This window comes from Oenanthe melanoleuca, chromosome 3 (assembly GCF_029582105.1).
Source record: "Oenanthe melanoleuca isolate GR-GAL-2019-014 chromosome 3, OMel1.0, whole genome shotgun sequence".
In the NCBI taxonomy this organism is placed as follows: Eukaryota; Metazoa; Chordata; class Aves; order Passeriformes; family Muscicapidae; genus Oenanthe; species Oenanthe melanoleuca.
In genome coordinates, this window is record NC_079336.1 from 5,509,972 (window position 1) to 5,527,168 (window position 17,197).

The window sequence follows — 17,197 nt, forward strand, 5'->3', positions numbered from 1 at the left end:
AGATTACTCCCATCAAATTAAAGCCAGGAGAAGTTAATCTCATCCACAGAGGGCAGAGAGCAGACAGGTGAAGCTGGTGCAGCAGCCAAGGGTTTCCCCTGAGGGGTTTGGGGCAGAAATTGGGGAGCAGGAGCAGAGACACAAGCCCTGATTACAAGGGGTTGGGCATGGTGCAACAACTGGGAGCTGCCAGAAACACCCACGGATTCCACAACAGGCAGGTCCTCCATTATCCACCCAGCTCCCTCCACCCCAGAAAGTAAAGAAAATTAAATTAGAGTATCCCAAAAGAAACTATAAAGCTCATGGATGCTCACAAAGAGAAGCAGCAGCAGCATGCTAAATAGTGTGATAAACACCTCAGGGGTTGCCATCAGGCAGGTACTTAATGAGTACACAAATGATAGCTCTTCTTATTTCTCCTCCATCTTCCCATTTCCTAACAGTTGCCCTGGAAACTTCCCCCTCGAGGCATTCAAAGGAGCGAAGTCCAAGAGGAGAATAAAACAGCTGCAAACCCTTCGTGGTGTACAGCTTGTGGCCAAGCCATGCCAGGGGGGGATTTTGGGGTGAGCTGTGCCTGTACCTGCCTGTGTCCCTCCCACACATGCACAGCTCAGCCCTGTGGCCCCAGTGATGGGCACAGACCCCCAGACATCCCCCACATCCCATACTCAGCCCGCAGGACATCCTCAGCATCTCTGATCTCCCCACAAGTTGTTCACACAAAGGCTGCACAAACCATCCCTCCTACACAGACACTGCTGCAATCTACAGAGAACTGGCTGAAATACAAGGAGCCACAGGGGTGGATAACCTCCCAGCACACCCTGGGGTGCTTTTCCAGCTGCGATGTAAGCAGCCACACCCAGAAGCTTGCAATTAATTCCCCATTAGGATAAATTCCAATTTGGCAAAGGTAGGAGCAAAGTGCACAAGATGTCTTGTTCTTCTGCAGAGAGCACCTGCAATTCGTGGGGGGAAAAAAAAAGGAAAGGAGAATGAAAAAATACAACCCAATGATCATTTGCACTGGAGGAATTAAAAGGCCCTGATCAGCAGAGCCAGCCCATCCTGAGGATGCCAGGCTGTGCTGGAGGCATCTCTGGAGGGCTTTGTCACTGTAAGGGTAAATGTGATATTCACACCTTATATCCCAGCCCCAGCAGGCAGGGCTGGGGCAGCAAATGCTTTGTGCAACCCACACCAGAAATTTCAGTCTCTGCTCTGAAGATGCTCACAGCAGGTGGAGGAGGCTGTGCCCTCATCATGCTTCCTTTGCCCTTGGATTTCACAGGCTCTGCCACCCCAGCACCCAAATCCCACCCCTCAAACACCCTGATTGAGCAATGCCAGGCAGGGGCAATCCCCACCTCTCATCTCACCTCAAGTACATTTTCAACGTAGATTTTGTATAAAATGCACTTTTATGCATATTACATATATTTATAAAGATCTTTATATTCATACCTTTACCTTTTTAGCCAAAGATTTCACTCATTTGAGCTGCACATCACAGCTTGTGCATTGCCCATGATGCCTTGAATAAGACAAAGATGAGAATAAGGACAATCTCTGCTCCTGTGGAGTTATGCCTCCAGGTCATGAACCCACTGATCCCACCTGCCTGGTTTATTTTCTTAAGGCTTAAGAGAGCTGGCTCATAGGAAGGGTGGGGGCACAGGGCTTGTGGCTCCTCACACCACCCACACTGCCAGGAAATACCTGCCTGTATGTGGGGCTCAGCTGCTCTCAGATATTTTTCCTACACACCCCCAGAGCCAGAAGATATTAATATACTATACACCTATAAAAATACAGTAATATAGGAAAATATGTAAATATAGAAATAGCACAATACATTAAAATATTTATGTAAAATATCTAAATATATATTGTATAGATAAATATATATTAAATCAATACATTGTACACACATATACATATGCATACAACAAAAAGTTGGAAATCTGAAATGACAGAGCCAGGGAAAAAGTCAATATCCAGGTGCAATTAAAGAAAAGAACCATGCTGGAAGTGTGCACAGCACAGAGAGCCAAGGATTGCCCAAGTCTTGGCCTGTTCCACCACCTGCCATCAAGATGAATTAAATTCATCCCAACAACCCAGGGAGCAAACAGCTTCCTTGTGCCTCCTCAGCAGCTCCAGGCCAAGGCATCCCACACCACCACCAGCTTTGTGGTGTCTCTTCAGCTGGCTAAATCCTCTTCCCAGGACTGTTTTTCTTTTTGCTTTCCCTTCAAAGCCCATCAAAATGTGAGTGGCTGCCAGGACAGGAAGGGCAGCTGCAGGGTGGGGTTGGTGGCATGATGGCTGTAGTGCTTACAACCCGTGTGTTTACCTGGGAGAACCCGGACCACTAGAAAAGGACAATTTTTAACTTCCCAGCTGGACTTGCTCCAAGAGCCTGCTAAGGATAATTTAAAGCCAACTATTGATTGAGCCCAGAATTGCATTCCTTCCCTCCCCTTACCAATTCCCAACAACCACCATTGGTCCCAACCTCTTGCCAATAGGCTGATACTGGGCTCCATCTCAGAACTGCAGGCACCAAGAACTAAATGTTCCATTGCCATTGAGGGAAAACTCCACCCCATAGCTCCCAATAAAGGCTCTTGCTATTTTTCACTGTATTTCATCTGTGCATGTGTTGAAAAGTTTTAATCATGTACCTATGTATAGTTCTGCACCAGCCATTTCCAGTGCCAGCCAGAAGGAAACAGAGCACCCTGGGTAACAGAAATCACTCTGAAGCCAAGTAAACAAAATGACAGTCTTATAAACCAGAAGCATTTGTCCCATTAAGGATTCAATTCGAAGACAGAGTAACAAGGGATGAGTTATTTGGAAGTGTAGACTTTAAGGACACGGGTAATGTATCAGTGACAGAAATGCTGTGACTGCAAGACCTTCGCTCAGGAGTGACTCAGCACAGCAGCTGCTTCCTGGAAAATTAATACTTCAGCCTTCCCAAAATGCCCACAAAGCCTTTGAGAGCTTGCAAAAACCAAGCCTGGAAGCCCCACCAGCCATCTGATCTGTCACTGCTATGGGGATTAGCACAGGTCCCCTGCCCCAGCCCAGGGTGGGGACCTGCAGGGAGCTCCAGCAGCGACCATGGGGATTCAAGGCAGTGCTACCAAGAGAAAGCAATCACGTTTTGGCCTCAAAGCTGCCTCCTCACAACCCCCAACCTCCAAAATCCCCCTCATCACCACGGGCACCCCAAGCACGCCCCTGCCCCAACCCGAGCAGAGGCAGCTGTTAAGGAGGTTAACGCAGAACCGTGTCAAGTAACAAACACCTAGTTTATTAATAAATTAGTACACCGGAAGGCAATTTTTCAATTCATTCCCCTCTTCCCTCCCTCCCATCCCTTCCCCCGGGGCAGCTCATGCCACCCTCATACCATTATTTTTTCAAATTGAGCGTAGTACAGACTGTTCGTTATGGGAGCATAATAATTGCAAATATAATCAGACAGACTTCTTACGATGCAGCTTTTTGTCCCCCACACCCCCCACCCCCGACCTCTTTTAATAAAAAGTGAAGTGTGATTTGAAGAGACTATTGAGACCACATAAGGTCTTTGGAGAACTTATCGGCCACGTCTGTATAAAAAAACAAGAGACACGAGTGTAAAAGCATAGCTTGGTTTGTCTTACAGCACGAGGAGAGCGGCACCAGCGGCGGCTTTGCCTCCCCACGTCCAGCACCGGCTCCCTTCAGGCCCCACCATTCCCACACGTGGCAAAGCAGGATAACTCCTTACATTCGATGGAGGCAAAGGACCTTCCCACTGCCTCCAAGGTTGGTGGGGCTTGACCCTTCTCCTTGTAGTTTAAGCGCTTCTGCTGTAGCATATTAGGAGCGCGATGCGTTGTCCAGGTGAAAACCATACAATAAATAACCGTGCTAGTAAAATCTCAGCAATGGATATGAGCCAAACAAGAGTACATTTTAAAAAAAAAACAAGTCAGCTTGGGTGGGAAGCTCGGCTGCGTTAAGAGACAGTAACCAGCAACAACTGGGGTGGGATTTCTGTGTGATTTTGCCATTTACTGCCCCGAGGCAAAGGGGGGTGGTGGGAGACATCACTCCGAGCGACCGGTTTGATAGCAGAAGGGGGTTACAGAGCAATCCCCAATTTGATGTGTTAGATTACACCAGATTTGTGGTCTTTTAGTTTGTTAACTGTGGTTTTGGATTTTTTTGTTTGTTTTCTTTTTTTTTTAAAGTGCATCGGCTGATCTGACTGGAATGAGAACACAGAGAAGAGAGGCTCGGGGAGGGGGCAGAGGGTGCAAAGACTTGGACTGAGCGATAGAGTTACGGTGGAGGGGTGCAAGGCTGGCAAACTGCACCCCCTCCAAAAACCAAGGACACCTCAACGAAAATACTGGCCGTATATTCTACAACAAATCCCGCCTGCGCATTGTTGGTCATCTTAACAAGTGCCAAGCTAGCTCTAGCAGATATTCGGAGAGCGTGCGGTGACCCGGTGCCTACAGTAAATCGGGAAGGTGGCTATAGACAGAGTCCAGGAGGGTCTGGCTGGCTTCCTGGCTCTTGACTCCAGCGATCTCAAATAGCCTGTCCAGCTTGTCTTCGGCCTGCGGGATCTCCTCGATCACGTGGAGCTCCTCGGGGTTGAGGATGTGCAGCATGTCGTCAAAGATGGGCTGCAGGTCGCACGGGTCCAAGCGCACCTGGCGCAGGACGGTGTCCTTCTTTTCTGTAGGAGGAAAGGGGATTGTCAAAAAACTCCTCAAGAAACCTCTGCTAACCAGGGCTTGATCTCAGTCCATCCCCTGGTACCACCTATGGATTGGGACACGCCACAAGAACCGAGGGAAAAGGTGGAGGGTGACAAGTGATGGGGAGGAGAGAAGATGGAGAAGGCAGGGCTGCCAAGGCACCAGCCATGATCCTGCAAGAGCAAACACAGCATTTGTAAATGCTGAATGGCCAATTTGGAAAAGTGAGGGCAGAAGGCGAGCCAAAAAAGCTGAATTCTGCTCTTTTAAGTTGTTTTTGTTAGGTCAGCTTTATTTTCACACTCAAGTATAAATTTGGTAAATTGTCTGAGCTCAGTGTTTCACCTTCATCAGAAGTTAAAAGATTATTAAATGCAGCAAGTTAAATGCAGTAAATTGAAGACCCTAAAACAAAGGGAGGTGACTAATGGTACTTTATGTCTGCAGCAAAGAGGACCAAAAATGAAAAAAAATTTAAAATAATCCGAAACAGAAATCAATCTGGAAATTACATTCTCTGGTTTCATCTCATGCAGAAATGCACAGGCCAACACAAGAGCCAAAAGCCAAGAGAAACACCCCCCCAAACATCCATGGATGCTACGACTTCCCTGGCAGGACTTCAAAGAGTTAAAAGCCTTTAAAGATGTTTTTTTGTATCAAATCTTTATCATCTTCGCTAACAGGATATTCTGGCCAGGAACGAGGATGTGATAAGCGTATCCTGGAGAGCCAGTTTTCCCAGCTATTTACTTTAACAATATCATGTGCTGGGCAGCTCTACCACGTGTGCTGACCCCATGGCCATGCCACGGTGTCCCTTGCGTCCTCCCCCCGTCCCTGGGCTGTTTGGTACCTTTGGTAATAAAAGAGCCGGTGCGGCTGAGCGCGGAGGAGCCGCTGGAGGTGGAGTCGCAGCGCAGGAGGGGCTCGGCTTCGTCGACAAAGAAGCATTTCTTCTCGGAGGGAGAGGGCTCCACGGTGAGCACGGCTGCCTCGGGGGGCTTGGGGCTGGGCGTGGGCGCGGGGCTCACCGGGCCGGGGCTCACCGGCAGCGCCAGCTTCTCACCTTCCAGCTTTGGGGCAGGAAAGAGAGGGAAAATTAACTGGGGGGGCACTGCGCAACAGGCAACACCTGAACCCACCTGCACCTGGATTCCAGAACATCCCAGCTCACCCTCAGCAAGGAGTGACCTGTTCTGCTGGCCCACAACAGGCACAGGAGATGACCCAGGGTGGACATCAGGCAGGAGCAGTAACACAACCCACGCCCTTGGGACACCTGGCAGGAGCAACCACTGCACCAGGATGGCACGTGCAACCTCAGCAGAGCATTTTAGCTGGGTTTTCCTTCTCAGACTCAGTATATAAAAACCTAAAGCACAGCTCTTGGGAGCAAGAGGTGATGATGCACAAAACCTGGTCCACACCTGTTGTTTGTTAAAAGCAAAGCACAGCCTGGCTCCACAGCTCCAACCAGTGCCAAGGCAGCAGGGTGAGGGTGGTGAGACCCTTCAGTGATCTCCAGTGCAGCACACGGCTCTGACCAGCTCCACATCCAATTAATGATTTGTTTGCCCCATCTCACCCTTGCTCCTGTGAACATCCCATTAAAGCCTGATGGAAAACTCCATCCCACCAGATTCCAAGTTCAGAGCAAGGAAAGACAGGCAGGAGCTGGCACTGACCACAGTGTGACCCAAGTGCCTTTGCTTTTTCCTGTCCTGATGTGAGCCAAGAGCAAAGGCTCAGCACCACAGTTCTGAAGACATCAGGAGCAGCAAGCACTGCTGGGAAGCACTGCACTGGAAAGCAGCACCATTTGACAAGTGACAGGTGACAAGTGACAGGACAAGATGAAATGGCCTCAAGTTGTGCCAGGGGACATTTAGAATTGGTATTAGGAAAAATTTATTCACCAGAAGAGTGGCCAGGAATTATAATAGGCTGTCCAGGGAAGTGGTGAAATCATCATCCCTGGAGGCATTTAAAAAAAGTGTTGATGTGGCAGTTAGGGACATGGCTTAGTGGTGGACTTGGCAGTGTTGGGTTAAGGATTGGACTCGATGATCTTAAATGTTATTTCCAACCTTAACAATTCTATGATTCTATGAATTTGGGTGCTGGTGTGAACCTGCTTCCTAATTTGACTGTAATCTGCATGTTTCTTCTTTAAATTCCTTCCTACCTCCAAGACAGCAGCTAACATTATCTACTCTCCTCCACCTCTCAACATCCCCTCAGGGTGCAAATCTCAAGCAGAGCATTTCTAGTTCCCAGTTCCTGCAGGGATGAGATGCCTGGGCCAGCATCCTCACATCACTGGCTGGCAGCTTGGGCACTTCTGCAGGTCATCAGGTCCCTCTAACCATGTTATTTTAAGGGCTGTCCAATATTTAACCTTCTTCCCCAACCTTGCATCCCTGCTTGACCTGCCAGGAAAAAGAATTGCAAACCCTTGTCCCCATACAATTCCCTCTGCCAACAGCATTTCACAACCCCATTTTCTCCTACAGAGGGAATATCAGGCTACTCCTGCTAACAGGCTTTTGCCTACAACCCAGGGATAAAATGCAAAATTGGGATTAAAGGCTGTGGGAAAGGGTGCTGCTGAGCCACCTCCGCGCCGGCATGGATGTGCCTGAACATTCCTCATCCGTGTCGAGGAATTCGCCACCCACAAATCACATGCCTGCTGGGACGCCCATTAGTTCACATTAAATTAACATTGAAGCCTGTTCCTGGTAGAATAAAAGGGTTTTTTTCCTCCCCTCATTGAAAATAAACAGGGGAGGATTTGTTCTAGCTCAGTGCATTACGCAATAAGCATGTTAAAAATAAAAGTCCGCTTTAATTTTTAATTAAAAGAATCTGCCTTCTCCTCTGAAACTCCCTTTCCAGTACAGCTCATCACAGAGAATCAGCTATGGCCATTAAGGGGGGATATAAAGGGAAGGACCAGGACAGCAGCTGGCCACTTTCCAAACTGTAATATGCTCTGATATCCCCTTTAAAAATAACACAGGCTTTAGGGGGTTAGTTTTCCCTTGTGCAGCTCACCTACCTAACACAAACCACAAACCCACCTACCAGTTCCCAAAAAGGAGCCGGATGACTGAGCAACAATTGGCCAAGGGAGGGCAGGGAGCAGACAGCTGCCCCAGCTCTGTCTTCCCAGAACCAACTCATTTGGAGTTTAATTAAACAGCTGCTAAAACATGCTAGGAAAGACAAAATCACCCAAGGTTATTTGACTGTAGCTGTCCCGAGAGCCCAAAGCTTTCCAAACAGCTGAACAGTTGCAAGCTTGAGGCAAAGCAAACAGGACGCTTGGATGTGTGTTAATGTTTAAACCACAGGAAGAAAGCAACTGGGAATGAGGGCTTTGAAAGACCAGGGAATGTGAAAGGTTGCTGCGAGGTGAAGCCTGTGGAATAGGTGTAAAAACACACTATTCATAGCCTGTGACTCACTGCCTTGAAACCATCTTGGTCACTCCTATTTTTATGAACGGTGGTGATTGAGTGAAACCAAGTTCTAGCTAGGGAAAAAAACCCACAAAAAATCCTCTTGCAACCCTTTTGCCTTTTCAGAGCCATGGGATTTCTCACCTTTACGTCCTCGTTGCTGGGCTCCTGCGCTTGCCACTGGGGCTGCATCTGCACCTGCAAAAAGAGACACGTGGGACACTGTGAGATGCACAGTCCAGCATGGAAACCAAAGGCACTGCAATTGCTTTGTCACATCAGCAGCCTCCTACAACCTCTCAGAGGTGCTCTGCCAGGTATTTTTTTCAGGGTTTTTTCTTTTTTTTTTTTTTTGGAGCACTGCACCAAGAGCTTTTCAATGCCAAAAAATATTAATAAAAAAAATCCTAAAAGCTCCTGTTTACTTGCAACCCTTGAGACTGCAGCTCAAGCACCAGCATCCTCTTGGATCCCAATGCAGCTGGGAGGGTGCTCTAAGCAGCTCAGGGTGTTTGAAGGCCCTTCCTGAAAGGAAGAAAAGGGGACAGAAGGGGATAGGGGCAGGAGAAGACATAGGCTTGGCTTTGTTTTCTTTCACAGCTGCTCTCATCAGCTCTGTTTGAATGGGTTGGTCCCATTTGCTGCCTCCGTTTCACAGTACTGCAATAAAAGCTTAGCTCAGACAAACAGAAACTGCAGCTGCTGTGCTAATATTAGGAAGGAGCAGCAGCGGGCACTAAAGAACACCCTTCCCTCAGGCGATGCTTCCCAGCAATTCCTCCTGCCGCAAGCAGGCGGAACAAAAGCGGGTGGCAGGCTGGCTGCTGAGGGTGGCTGAGCACCCTCGGGATGTGGGGGGATAAATTTAGCACCGAGGCAGCCAGATTCCCTGCCAGGAGATGACACCCGACTGACACCAGCCCTTATTCCCAGGTCTGCTGTGCCTCCGCAGGGAATGCAGCAGGAAAAACCCCGGCACACGGAGCAGGGCGGGCACGGCAGCAGCCTGGCACAGGTGATGCTGCAGGCAGAGTGGGGCTGCTGTGGAATGCTCTTGCTGTGGACCACACAGGGATAGGGGGGATCCCCGTGGATCAGCAGCTTCATGGTGCACAGGGTGTTCCCTGGGGCAGACAGACTTGGGCAGGTTCAACACCACTGGCAGGACCATGAGGTCCCAGAGCAGGGCAGTGATGGTGTGTGGTGCTGCAGAGCAGGAGGGATGTCCCTGCCAGCATGGGAAAACCATGGGGTGCTGGGGTGGGAAAGCCCAAATTTCCTCTCTGTGCCCTTCACCTCACCCGTGTGGTTTCAGGAGAATGCTCAACCCTTCTCTGTGGTGCCTCTTCCCAGCTCAAGTCAAGCCTCACACAACTCAGGATGGGCAGTGCTGGCTCTGGGGAAGGTTTAGATGCCACAACCAAAACTGCAGCCAGTCACAGAGGAGCAGCCCTTCCCCATCAGCCCTGTCCTGGCTGTCTGTGGGCTGAGAGCTTCTCAAGCAGATGACATCTCCAGGAGAGCCTCTAGTGCTTCTCCTTTCTGTGGATTTGGCCACTCACTTTTTCAACTTAAATCTTAATGAAGAAACAATGAAACCCTGATGAAGAGGTTCCAAACCAAATTACAGGCTAAGTCAGTCGATACTGAGCTTGGCTAGCAGAGGAAACCATCTTCTAGTTTCCTCTTATGCTCTCAAACCCATTACACTGCAAACACAGAGACCCCAGGAGATGTGGCCACCACAGCAGGGAAACCTCAGTATCACTGCGTATAGGAAGTTTATACTTTTGTGTTTATGTTATTTCTCTTTGCATTACTTTATGAATTATTACATTTTGTTTATTGCACATTCTCCAGCATAGTTCAAACCCAACCAGTTTGCTGAAAATCAAGTCATGGCTTACAGCAAACCTGGAGTGATGCCCACTCCCAGCCAACCCTACGCCTTCCCCAGGGCTCTGGCCACTCCACCTTAAGCTTTTTGCCTCAAATAAAACCTGATGCAAGTCCAGAAGGCAATTTGGTTCTTTTCCTGGCTGCCTGGGCACTTCCCAGTCCTCAGACCACAGGCCTCTCTGGCTGGGAAATCCATCCAACAGCCTTACTCTCACTGCACTGCCAGCACGTGAACACAGAACAAACTTTATTCCTAATTACTGCCCAGTCCTGCATGGAGGAAGTGGAGAGGAAGGGTGGGAGCTGACAGGGGCAGAGTTTGAGGAACTGCTGCTCCAGGCTCTTGGCTACCCCCTCAGGGTTTTGACTTGTGAAAGAGCAAGAAACGGAGCCACAAGGCACTGCCACAGCCACGTGCCTGGACATGGGGTTGCTTTCACATCCTCTTCTCCTCTGAAATACCCCAAAACCCCACAGTTAAACCTCACACCAGCCCCAGCCTTGACACATCTGCTGACTCATGGGATTACACACAGCATGAAATTAGCCACAAAACTAAACCTTTTTGATCTTGGGGCTGTAGCCTTCCCCTCTCCACTTTCAACATCTCCCTTATTCATGGTTTGGGATTGTTTTCCAGCTCTGCTGAAGCTGAGCTGCTGAATGCCCTGAGTGAGGCTGTTTGCTTGCCTTCCATCCAGCCCCTGAAATATTCCAGCCGAGGCCAGCAGAGCCATAAATAAAACGATAAGAGCTTAAAGCACTGCTCACAGCAGGACACTCAGGGGAGCCAATACAGCCTGGCTGTGCCAGCTCCACCCCAGGCCAGCCCAGGTGAGAGCAAGCCCCTTGGTAGCTGCAAAATGCTGCTATGCACCACACCAAAAAAAATCTCATTACCCAGTGGATACTGGTAAAAATCAGTTTTTCTGATTTTAACCCCAAAAACTGAGAATTTGCTGGACTGGCAGGGAGAAACCTCTCCCTTCTTCCCCCCCACTCTTTCCCCCTGTTTTTACTGTCAGCACTACTAATTTGGGATGTGCCTGTGCTTGCTAAGCAGTGCCCAGGTTTGCCACTGTCAGGCAAACCAGCCTTCGAGGGGATAGATTTTATAAACCTTGAGTCCAACAGACATTCATGGCCAGGGCCAGGCTTTAACAGGAGCCTTGTGAGTTAAATGCACCCCTAAAAACCTTCCCACAGCTTCAGCACTCACTGTATTTTCTGGCTCAGCTGCAAAAAACCCCAAGTAAAATGATTCAGAGGGCTAATCTCGGTTTAACCTAAATTCATCCAGTGCCATGCAAAACCAGCATAATCTCCCACAGCTGAAAAAGCAGGCAAGTCTGCAGTGGAGCTGTTCCTTGCCTGAAGGAAATATTCCTGCCTCATGCTGTAACACTCCAGAGACTCCCATTAATTCCCCTATTCCGATCAGGGGTTGTAAATATTTGGATTTCGGAGCACAAAAGGGCTGTGGAGGGAACAGGGAGCTACAGGAAAGAGCAGCTTTGCCTCCAGAGGTTTTACAAGTGGAAGGCAGACACCAGATAAAGGATTTAAGAGAAGGGTGCAACAGTGGGTGGGATGAAATGGGTTTAGGATACTGATTTGCCATCTGAGAACTACAGCATTCAGTAACAATTTTTACCCATGACCTGGGGGTGTCAGTGCTTTGTTACAACACAGGGATCACGCAGAGAGATGGGGAAACTCCATTTTGCACCCAGGGATGCTGGGCAGAGCCAAAGACATCCCAGACAGCACAGCCATCCATGCATCCATCCATCCTGGGCTCATGTAGGACACACCAGCAGGCGTTGGACACTCGCTGCTGGCTCAGGTCACCCTAAGGGCATTGTGCTGTCACTTGGGAGTCACAAAAGGGTTTGGGTTGGAAGGGATCTTAGAGTTCATCTGGTTCCAACACCCTGCCAGGGTGAGTCCTCACCCCTGCACAGCACCAAAAACTCTTTTTATTATTTTTTGCTGGTTTGGGAGGTTTTTTTGCAAGACTCCTTCTGCAGGGCTGAAGAGCACAGCACCCAATCTTGCCACCAACAGGGTGACCTGCACCTCTGGATCAAACCACTCTGGTGCAGAGAGAAACTGCTTTGATTTATCTAGGTTTGGATAGACAAATTATTCTGTGATTCAGAGTCAAACCTCAATTAGCTCTAATTAAAGGCTTTCCAACCAGCAGTTTAAAAAACCCCCAAAGACCAACCTCCATGCCTGCTCCTGGCAGCGAGCTCTTGGCTTCCTGGACTGCTGTGATGATGATGAGCCACCAGCACAATCCTGCAGGGATTTGGTCTCCCATGCACAAACTGCTTCCCACATTCCCTGCAGGGCCATTGTATCACCACCCACATCGACAGCACAGGAGCCAGCTCAGGGAGAGGAGGCAGACAGGTTCCAGCAGGCAGCACCTCACAGAAACACAATGTGCTGCCGTGCTAGATCTGGACCCTGGGGTGCTGCCAGGCTGTGACATCCCACACACAGCCCCAGGATCTTCAGGGCAGGGCAATGGCCAGCTCCTAAGGTTGATCAGGAGGGATGCTCATCTGAAAAAGCCCAATCAGATGAATAGGGAAAGGTGATGTGACAGCTTGGGTGAATTTGTTAAAAAACAACTCCTTTGCTGAAATAAGTCAAATTTCTCATGTGGACTCAAGCCACCTGCTCAAAAGATCAACAACCCTATTTTACTCATTTCTAGAAAAACAAGTGAAACTCATGGGGAACCACCCAAGGGTCCAGGTGTGCTGGATACTGAAAAAGACAACACACTATTTTAAAAACCAAAGAGACACAAGAAAGCTGTTTGGGAAGTCCAGGAGACTTGCATACAGTTATCCTTGAGATTTGGACTCGCTCATTCTCTGGAACATCTGCTTGCTGTATTTTCAGAGTTATGGGCACAGATTGTGGTTACTCCACCATTAGGAACCCTCCACCCTGACAGGTCACCCCATACACCCTGCTCCTGGAGCCACCACCTGCATTCTGCACTGTTTGATAAGCACAACCTGGCCAGAAGAGCCAGGGGCAATCAGCAGTGCCCAGCCCAAGTCTGTTAATTACGTGTCATGCTGAGGAATGAGCCCTGTGTTTTATCCAATGTCCTTGCCCAGAGCCTTGTCACAATATTCAAAGTCAAAGCAGTAACTGCAAGAACACAGGTTACTACCTGTTCCAGGAGAGCAAGAGGACAACATGTCCTTCTGGGACACTGCACGTGCTAGAAACTTTAATTTGTATGTGCAAAATGGCAATTTTCTCTACCTCTCTTCTCTTCCTAAACATAGCTTTATCTTGGGTTTTTAAAGTTTAGTTTTTCCACCAATAAGAAGCCCACATGCTGCTTAGTTACCAGGAGATGAAAGGAAAAAAACAGCAACTGAGCAGGAGCAGTAAAGATCTGGCAGCTGGCAAAGCCAACCTATCCAAGATTTGGGCAGGATGTTCAGTGCACACCTGACTCAGGGTCTCTCTGAAACACAAGACCAGGGCTCCTGCCAACACATCCCAACTTCTGATTTCATACAATGGCCACAAGGGAACAAGGTGTTTCATACACTAAACAAAGTAATTTATGTGACACAGTGAAGGGATCAAAAGAAATAATTTAAGATATGCAACACAGTGAAGGGATCACAGTCCCCCACATAGGGGAAAGTTTGTGATAGTCAAAGCAGGATTTGGGAATCCCCTGCCCTGACAAAAGCTCTGCTTCAGAAGCTCTACTGTGAGTGAAGGTCCACCTTGCCACGTGCCCACCAAGAGCCTAGAGAGGTCTGCAAGCACCCACCTGCTCCTCTTAGGGTCTGGGTCAGTGCTAAGGCAATGGGAAATGTTTCAGCAACTGGTTTAGGGGGAAGAGCCATGCCTCAACCACCCCCCATTTCCATCTACATGTTGTCCCACTGGCTTCTATGTTCAGAAAAAAAACCCATTTTACAATCACCTATACAAACACTTCTACCAGACCACCAAGTTATCAGAGCCAAAAAAAATGAAAGAAGTAAAGCAGCAGTGGCCAAAACAAAACTGCAAAGGTGACTGAAGCACCTCCTGATGACTTACACTCAGCTGAGAACCTACTGCAGGATTTTCTGCAACAATTTATTTATTCTCCCAAAATATGGGAGAGTTTAAGAGTTTAAGGCCAGAGCTGCCAAGGAACAGCAACAACTCTGGAGGACTGCATAGCCTCCCCCATGCCACCAGTGACCATCTTGAAGGAAGCAACACTCAGTGCTCAAGGGTACTTGGCCCTTCTCACAAATTCATGGCATTTTAGAACAAATTTAAAGGGGGATGCTGTATCCTCCATGTCTCTGGCACGAGGGCTCAGGTACCAGATCCTCCTGGTGATCCTCAAAACACATGGGACTCTAGAGCCCATCAAACCTTTTGACTGGGATTTTAGCAAATGTTGCCAAAACCTTGCTCAAAAGCAATGCACAACCTCAACACAGTCCCCCAGCAAGCTCCACGAGGAGGGAGCTACTTGGCCATGAGCTAAGCTCAAGGACCACCACATCCCACAAGGCGTGACCTGCACCAAAGCCCAGTGTTACTGACACAGTGTCCTCCATGAGGAGAGGGAGCTATTGGCACTGAGCTAAGCTCAAGGCCGCAGCCATGCCCAGCACCACCACATCCCACAAGGTGCAACTCGCCCCCAAGCCTGGTATTACTGGCACAGTGTCCTCCATGAGGAGAGGGAGCTATTTGGCCATGAGCTAAGCTCAGGCACCACCACATCCCACAAGGTGCAACTCGCCCCCAAGCCTGGTGTTACTGGCACAGTGTCCTCCATGAGGAGAGGGAGCTCAAGGCCGCAGGCATACCCAGCACCTCCACATCCCACAAGGCCTGACCCGCCCCTAATCCCAGTGTTACCGGCGCCGTGTCCTCCATGAGGAGAGGGCGCTATTGGCCATGAGCTAAGCTCAAGGCCGCAGCCATGCCCAGCCCCACCACATCCCACAAGGCCTGACCCTGCCCTAATCCCAGTGTTACCGGTGCCGTGTCCTCCATGAGGAGAGGGAGCTATTGGCACTGAGCTAAGCTCAAGGCCGCAGCCGTGCCCAGCCCCACCACATCCCACAAGGCCTGACCCGCCCCTAATCGCAGCGTTACCGGCGCCGTGTCCTCCATGAGGCCGCGGATCTTCTCCACCACGTCGTTGCGGCGGTGCTGGCGCAGCGCGCTGATGAGCTGGGCCAGGCTGGCCTCGGGCCCGCGGATGGTCCAGTGCTGCAGCGCGGCGTAGGCGCGCTCGTGGTCGGCCGCGTAGCCGTTGGAGAAGGCCGCCACCTCCCGCTCGCTGGCGTTGCACAGGAACTGGTAGATGTCCTTCCACTGGCTGCCCACCTGTGCTGCCACCAGCTTCAGGATGTCGATGCCTGCGGGGCAGAGGAGCCACAGGTGAGGCTGGGGGGGGTCTGCAGACATCAGGTCTGGCAAAGCTTCTCTCATCCCTAAATGGCCTGGCCAGAAATGTGTATTCTGTCACCATCTGTTAAAACCGGGTGGGGCAGTGATTCCTTATCTCTGTATCACATACCATCTGCTAATGGATCATCTTTAAGACAAGATGGGGCAATCACCTTTATCTTTTCCACAGCCCATCCTCCCTCCAGGAGATATCTCCTGTTAATGGCCATTGAGTCTCACTGTATGACTGATAAAATTACTTCATCCCACTGGGATCCAGCCAGGGGAGGAGCCAAGCCTTTCCTACCTAGAGAAAAACTGAGATTTTGGACAGCAAGTTGCTGTCTTTCCACTGGATTCCAGAGGAGAAGCCAGACCTTTCTACATCATCCCTGGACTTTTGGAGGAAGGCTGCACCTTCTACAGGAGCACTGCTCCAGCTGAACCACACCTGCCATTGCAGGGGGACTGTAGCCACTATTTAATGGGACTGCTACCAACACCCTGACTGATGGGGTGTCAGGTTGTATTCTGACACTGTCAGGGTTGGGATTGTTTTTTGTAATACTGTATATCTATTTTAATTTTTCCAGTAAAGAACTGTTATTCCTAATTCCCATATCTTTGCCTGAGAGCCCCTTAATTTCAAATTTATAATAATTTGGAGGGAAGCGGTTTACATTCTGCATTTCAAAGAGAAGCTTCTGCCTTTATTGGCAGATAACTGTCCTTCAAAACAGGACAGCTTTTCTCAGGTAGGTCTTTGAGATTTATACCTTTTATGAGTTCAGGCTGCAGAGAAGCAGCACCCATAATATGGCTCAAAAGGGTGACAGACCAACCCATCAGTTAATCCAACACACTCTAAAATCAATAATTGAACTGTAAAATCTCCTGCACTCTTCAGCACAGGAAGACCCTGGGTACTCAAGCCACCACAGGGCAGAAGAGCACGTGCTCAACTACATGCCTGCACTGCAGCCACTGCCTTGAGAGAGAGCTGGATTAAGAGGTGAGTCACCAGAGCACCTCTTATAAAGATGAGTATTTCCATAACAAGCACATAGAACAGCTAGGATTGCATTCAGAGCCATTTCCAGTGCAGACAGATGGGATGACTCAGTCATGGGGTGGGAGACGCTGTGCCAGGTGAGCACTGGGTGAATGGAAGATCTGGTAGAAAACTAGAGAGGAAAAAGGCAGAGTTTCCCCCAGAAAAGCACTTAAGACATCCTGGCTCAAGACAGCGCGGGTTTTCACCATGTAGGTCAGGGAGCAATGCAAACAGCACACTTATCCTTGAGTCTACTACAGGTCAGGAGTTTAAGATTCAAATAAAGCCATATCTCTTCCAAAATAACTAATTAACCCTGTTTTATCAAGCTGAGCAACACCTTGTTTCAAACAGCAACATCAAGAGTCAGCATCTGTGAGCTGCAAAAAGAAACTCACTTTTCCCAGAGAGATAACCACACCTCGGGTTTCCTCCTGAGCCAGTGTGCCCCCCTGGCTACAGAGCACTTCTCTTTCCCTCTGCAGGCACAACAGCAAAAATAGCTGCTTACAGAAGAATATCATAGCTGGGGGTTTTCCAGCTGG

The 17,197-nt window shown here is 49.2% G+C and overlaps 1 protein-coding gene across 1 annotated transcript in view; it reads right to left on the minus strand.

Annotated features, from left to right (window-relative positions):
• Positions 1-1,848: 1,848 nt before the first annotated feature.
• TNFRSF21 (TNF receptor superfamily member 21) overlaps positions 1,849-17,197 on the minus strand; it is a 37,424-nt gene continuing 22,075 nt past the window's right edge. The window contains exons 4-7 of the mRNA XM_056487340.1: positions 15,302-15,567; positions 8,390-8,443; positions 5,635-5,854; positions 1,849-4,756 (exon numbers count right to left, since the gene is read on the minus strand). Coding sequence (XP_056343315.1) covers positions 4,527-4,756; positions 5,635-5,854; positions 8,390-8,443; positions 15,302-15,567 — 770 coding nt within the window. The 3' untranslated portion in view covers positions 1,849-4,526. The remainder of the gene's footprint in view (positions 4,757-5,634; positions 5,855-8,389; positions 8,444-15,301; positions 15,568-17,197) is intronic.